This window comes from Emydura macquarii, unplaced genomic scaffold (genome assembly GCF_026122565.2).
Source record: "Emydura macquarii macquarii isolate MOO-44397 ecotype Brisbane River unplaced genomic scaffold, CSIRO-AGI_Emac_v2 contig_1253, whole genome shotgun sequence".
In the NCBI taxonomy this organism is placed as follows: domain Eukaryota; kingdom Metazoa; phylum Chordata; order Testudines; family Chelidae; genus Emydura; species Emydura macquarii.
In genome coordinates, this window is record NW_027131390.1 from 59319744 (window position 1) to 59325743 (window position 6000).

A 6000-nucleotide genomic window follows, 5' to 3' on the forward strand; every position below is an offset into this window, starting at 1 on the left:
CTGTAATAGTGTTTTTTTAAAGTGAAGGCACCTGTGATTTTGCAGATTACTTATAGGGCTATGAGTCAGAAGACCTATGCTCTGTTCCCAACTCAGACTCAGTGTACAATCTTAGACAGGACATTTTTAGGACTGCTTGTCATAGGCGCTCTACTTACTGCTGGGTGGCACCTCCTGGCGATTCTGGGGATTAGTTCCGCTCAGTTGCTGCTCTCCTCCTGCTCACAGAATCACGGTATGGCCACTTCGTGACTTGGTCCTCTGGCCAGGTCACACTGTCATTTCCCCTTTCAGGGGTGTCTTTCTAAGTCTCTCTGCACAAGCAGCATCAGGCAGTCCTCACACTAGCTGCCCTGACTATATCACTCTCACAATGACTCAGATAGTCTTCTCATTTATTGCCCCTAGCAATAACCGCTCTGCAGGGGTTGGTAGGAGAACCCAGGCCTGCCCTCTACCCTGGGTTCCAGTCCAGGGCCCTCAAGCAACTAGTTAAGATCTGGGACTTCATCAACCGTACAGCTCTTTTTCCTGGACTATTTCCTACCGTGCTTCTTTAAGCTTCTCCTTCATCAGTCTTTCTAGTCAGCCCTCTCTCTCTTAGGTCTACTAGGTAAATCCTTCCTCATGGGTTCCTATCCCTTTTCTTAGGGGGGTCCCATCTCCCTTCCTTCTCCCTTACCTCAGGGAGAGAAACTGAAGGTTTCCTCCCTGCCACCTCCCATACTGCTGCCAGCCTCCTGGCTTTATAGAAGCCCCACCTGTTCCCTCACAGGTGAGCTTCCTTCTAGTTAGCACCCTCCACATTTTCCCAGTTTGCATCTTAATTGACTAAATGGACCCCCCTCATCTAATTCAGCTCTTTCAGGGTGAGGAATACACCCCGTCACATTACTAAACAGGAAGCCTGCCAAACAGTCATTGGTGCCACTGGACAATCAAGGTGCTGATGGAATACACAAAAAAGACAAGGCTGTTGCGGAGAAGCTAAATGAATTCTTTGTACCATTCTTCACTGCTGAGGATGTGGGGAAGATCACCATAGCCAAACCATTCTTTTTAAGTAACAGTTTTAAGGAACTGTCACAGGTTGAGTTATCAGTATCAGAGGCGGTTTTGGAACAAAATTGATAAATTAAGCAGTAATATGTCACCAGGACCAAATGGTATTCACCCAAGCATCTGAAGGAACTCAAATATGAAATTGCAGCACTATTAATTGTGTTATGTAGCCCATCACTTAAATCATCCTCTGTACCATATGACTGGAGGGTAGCTAATGTAATGCCAATTTTTAAAAAAGGCTCCAGAGGTGATCTTGGCATTTAAAGGCCACTAAATCTGAAGTAATTACTGAAGTGATTCAATACCAGGAAAATTGTTTGAAACTACAGTAAAGATGAGATTTAGCAGACACATAGATAAATGTGATATGTTGGGGAAGAGTCATGCCTCACCAATCTGTTAGAATACTTTGAGGGTATCAAAAAGCATGTTGACAAGGGTGATCCAGTCGATATAGTGTACTTTGACTTTCAGAAGTCTTTGACAAGGGCCCTCATCAAAGATTTTTAAGCAAAGCAAGCAGTCATGGGATAAGAGTACTTTCATGGATCAGTAATTGGTTAAAAGATAGGAAACAAAGGGTAGGAATAAATTATCAGTTTTCACAATGGAAAGTGGTAAATAGTGAAGTCCCCCAAAAATCTGTACTTGTACCTGCACTGTTCAACATATTCATAAATGATCTGGAAAGGGGATCAACAATGAAGTGGCAAAATTTGCAGATTATACAAAACTACTCAAGATAGTTAAGTCCAAAGTCCTGGCTGCAAAGAGTTACCAAGGGATTTCACAAAACTGGGTGACTAGGGCAACAAAATGGTAGATGAAATTCAAAGTTGATAAATGCAAAGTAATGCACACTGGAAAACATAATCCCAACTATACACATAAATTGATAGGGTCTAAATTAACTCTTACCACACAAGAAAGAGTCTTGTAGTCATTATGGATATTTCTCTAAAAACATCTACTCAGTGTGCAATGGCAGTCAAAAAGCTAGCAGAAGGCTAGGAAGCATTAGGAAAGATATAAATAATAAAACAGAAAAATATCACAATGCCAGCTGTATAGATCCATGGTACACCTACACCTTGAATACTGCATGCAATTCTGGTTGTCCCATCTCAAAAACGATATATTAGAGGTGGGAAAGATACAGAAAAAAAAGCAACAAAAATTATTAGGGGTATGGAACAGCTTCCATACAAGGAGAGATTAAAAAGACTGGGACTGTTCATTTTAGAAAAGAGATGACTAAGAGGCGATATGTTAGAGATGTGTAAAATCATGAATGGTATGGAGAAAGTGAAAATGTTGCTTCCCCTTTCACATAATATAAAAAGTAGGGGATCACCCAATGAAATTAATAGGCAGCAGGTTTAAAACAAACAAAAAGGAAGTACTTCCTCACACAATGCACAAACTGTGGAACTTGTTGCCAGAGGATGTTGTGAAGGCCAGAAGTATAATTGGGTTTAGAAGAGAATTAGATAAGTTCAAAGAGGATAGGTCCACCAATGGCTATTAGCCAAAACAGTCAGGGACACAATCCCTTGCTTGGAGTGTTCCTAAACTGCCAAAAGCTGGTAGTGGATGAAAGGAGATGGATCACTCAAAACTGCCCAGTTTCTGTTCATTCCTTCTGAAGCGTCTGGCACTGGCCACTGTCAGAATACAGGATAGTGGGCTAGATGAATCATTGTTCTGAACCAGTATGGCCATTCTTATATGACTCTGTACTTTGGTTATTCTATAGGTCAAACGGGGCTAGTGACATTCAGCCAACCTTGTAAAGTACTTTGAGATCTATGGAAGCACTACCACAGCAAAAGCAACATATGTTTTTATTATTACTATATGCTTATTGTATCATACTTGATCAAGAAGTAAAATATTACACCATTCAACAATACAAGTATAATAAAAATAAGTGCAAATTCTCTTCTTAGTTACACCAGTGCAGTCCCACTAATATCAGTGTTGCACCAGTATAACTTGGAGGACTTGCCCCACTGTTTACTCTATTATGGCCTGCAAGCTAAGTATTGTCAGGCTGAGCCACCACTGGATGAGACACCTCCAAGAACACGTAGGTACATACATTGAAGTATGATACCCTAGCATGTGGGGGGTAGAGCCCACGGGGGAAAGCTTAGGCAGGTGGACATTTTAGCTTTTGGAAAAGCTGTAAATCAATTAACTGAATACTGTTGGTCATTAAGTATCCCATGGCACTGATCACAAGTATGGATGTGTGAATCTTAGTGTTGTGGCTAAAATTCCAATTTAGATGGTAATATTGTGCTTACGTACATTTCCCCTTACAGTTTCAATTGAATATGGTATTTTTCACTACCTATCCTAAACTGTTGTTAAATCATGCTATATGCTGCTAAGCTGCACTGCAGTTGAGATCCTTGTGAGTTTGTTTGTAAAGTGCCTTGGCATGAAAGGTGCTAGACATGAAGTCATTTAAATGGATTCAATGAATTTAAAAATGTAAAACTTTATTTTATTTTTAAACAGATAGTGTTAGTGTGATGTGGTAAGGATGCTTAAACCGAGTTGTTGGACAGATCCTCAGCTGGTGTAAATCGTGTCATTCCATGGAAGTCAATGAAGCTGTGCTGATTTACACCAATTGAAAATCTAGCCTTGCATCTCTAATTCTGCATGGATATCAGTGGAAGTTCTGTATTCATACAGTTTCTGATCTAGTCCCAAGTGATTTGAGGGAGCCCTGCAAGAGGCTGAGATCAGTAGTTACTGTACATATATTATAAGAACAGTATTTGAACCATGAAATTATGCAGTAAGAGGGATAAATGGGAGATTTACAAGGTATTTTTCCTCTGTTGTCTATCTACTTGTTGAAGAAATTACTCAAATACATCAAAGTCCTGATCTTGCAAAGACTTATGCATGTGTTTAACTTTAAGCAAGTGAGTAGTCACTTTGAATATATCATTGACTTCAGTGGGACAATCCATATGTGTAAATCTTGCAACTACCTACAGTCCTAATCCTCCAAACTGAAGATGCTCACCAGTGTTCAGACAGATGGCTCTTTCCCCCTACATATTTAATATAGTAAATAAAACACCATTTTTAAATATGCAGAGAAAAGACAACAGTATTTTTTCCCTCTTTTTAGGAACCAAGATTACATTCTGTGAGAAGAAATTTTTCTCATCCTTCATCTGTGAGTTTGAAACCTCGATATACACGAAGCCCTCACTTTCATCCTAGGAAAGATTACAGAATGGAAGATACAATTCTCACTCCACCTTCCTCTACAGACTCAGTTAAATAGAATCTTAGATGTTTCCCATGCTAATATGTCTAGCACATGGAGGGTATGTAATTTTGTAACTTTCAACATTTACTAAGTATGCCTAAGTTAAAATGCCCTTGCTTTTTGTAAAAGGAATAAAAAGAAATCTTGCAGTTCATATCAGCAAACACAGGATATGCAAGATAAAATCATGGTTTCCTTTATCAATTGATACACATTTAAGTGACAGACTTGTAATTTGTGATATACAGACTATTGTATATGCACTATTTATTAAAGTGTTTTGAAAAACAGCACATTTGTATTACAGGAAAACCCTAAAATTCATTTTTATATCAGATAGATTACAACAGACATTTTCAATATTTGAGCCATTTTCTTGTAGACTGACAGCATATACTTGATTTGGATACCAATTATTTTATTTTACATATTGGTATTTTAACATAACTATATTTTTTCATGTCATGTATAGGTTGTGTGACTTTATTTGTTGTTGCTTAGGTGTAACAAAGTTTTAGTTACTTTGTGATAAGTATTTTAAAAAATAAAATTTGGACCATTTGTTTATAATTCTGTACCTTTATCTGAGGCTGACACTGTTCTTAAATACAGTAAAGAACACATTCATGTTTATGATACGATTTTTACCTGTAGAAAATGAGCAATAATTTACTTAATACTGTATTTTAAGACAACTGAAAATCTTCACCTGGGATTTAAGGATTAATATTTTTCTACTGTCTATGTAGATTTAAAAACTCATTGATTGACTGTATCATGTGTTGAGATGGAATACGATTTTCTCTTCAACTGCAAGGACTTAATAATTTATTCCTTTTTTTCCCCTTTGCCTTCCTTTTTAAGGATTCCATTTAAATTCCTGACAGAATAAAACAGGACTACTGTATTTAATAGAAGTGTAAGCCAGGGCTTATTGTTTATGAAGTAGTGAAGGTCTTTATTTCTACCTTCCTTATATATGTAAAATGTTTGAACTCTAATTGTTTTTTTTAAATTTTTGAGCTGCTTGATAGTGACTTTCCAACTGTATTTGCAATATGCTGTTTTAGTTTTATACCAGGAGAATGTCTTGCAGAGTGGGCATTATATACAGAAGTAATAGATACATATACAGGTAGAATTCCATCTTATTTAAAATCCACTCTAGCAGTCCATGGTTTTCTTTTATATTATGCTGGGCCTGATTCTGCTCTCTCTTATACTAGTTTAATTCCAGTTGATTGACATTGCTGTGAAAGGAGAGTCAGGCCCATAGTATATATAATTTTATTTACTGTTTTAGTAACATGTTCACTCCAAGACTGAAGCAGTTTTGCACCATTGTTGAACAAAGCTAGATCACACATAAATATGATTTATATCTCTTGTAAAAAATGTTTGTGATAACCCAGCAACTGTTGTTTTTAAACAATTTATGTCAAAATGTAAATACAACTTGTTGGACTCTTGAGGATATCAGCTTATTGTTCTGGGGCAGATCCTCAGCTTGTGTAAATTGTCATAGCTCCATTGGCAATCTACACCACTGAGCTTCTGTGCAGTTGTTCTTATATTTGGTTTAGATTTTAGAATTTAACTGAATAGATATAGACATTTTGGCACATCCTAAAACTGCT

At 37.5% G+C, this 6000-nt stretch overlaps 1 protein-coding gene across 1 annotated transcript in view; it reads left to right on the forward strand.

The window, feature by feature from the left end:
* The window catches only part of BOLL (boule homolog, RNA binding protein), an 80860-nt gene extending 76482 nt beyond the window's left edge, over positions 1–4378 (forward strand). The window contains exon 12 of the mRNA XM_067549834.1: positions 4220–4378. Coding sequence (XP_067405935.1) covers positions 4220–4378 — 159 coding nt within the window. The remainder of the gene's footprint in view (positions 1–4219) is intronic.
* The last annotated feature ends 1622 nt before the right edge of the window (positions 4379–6000 follow it).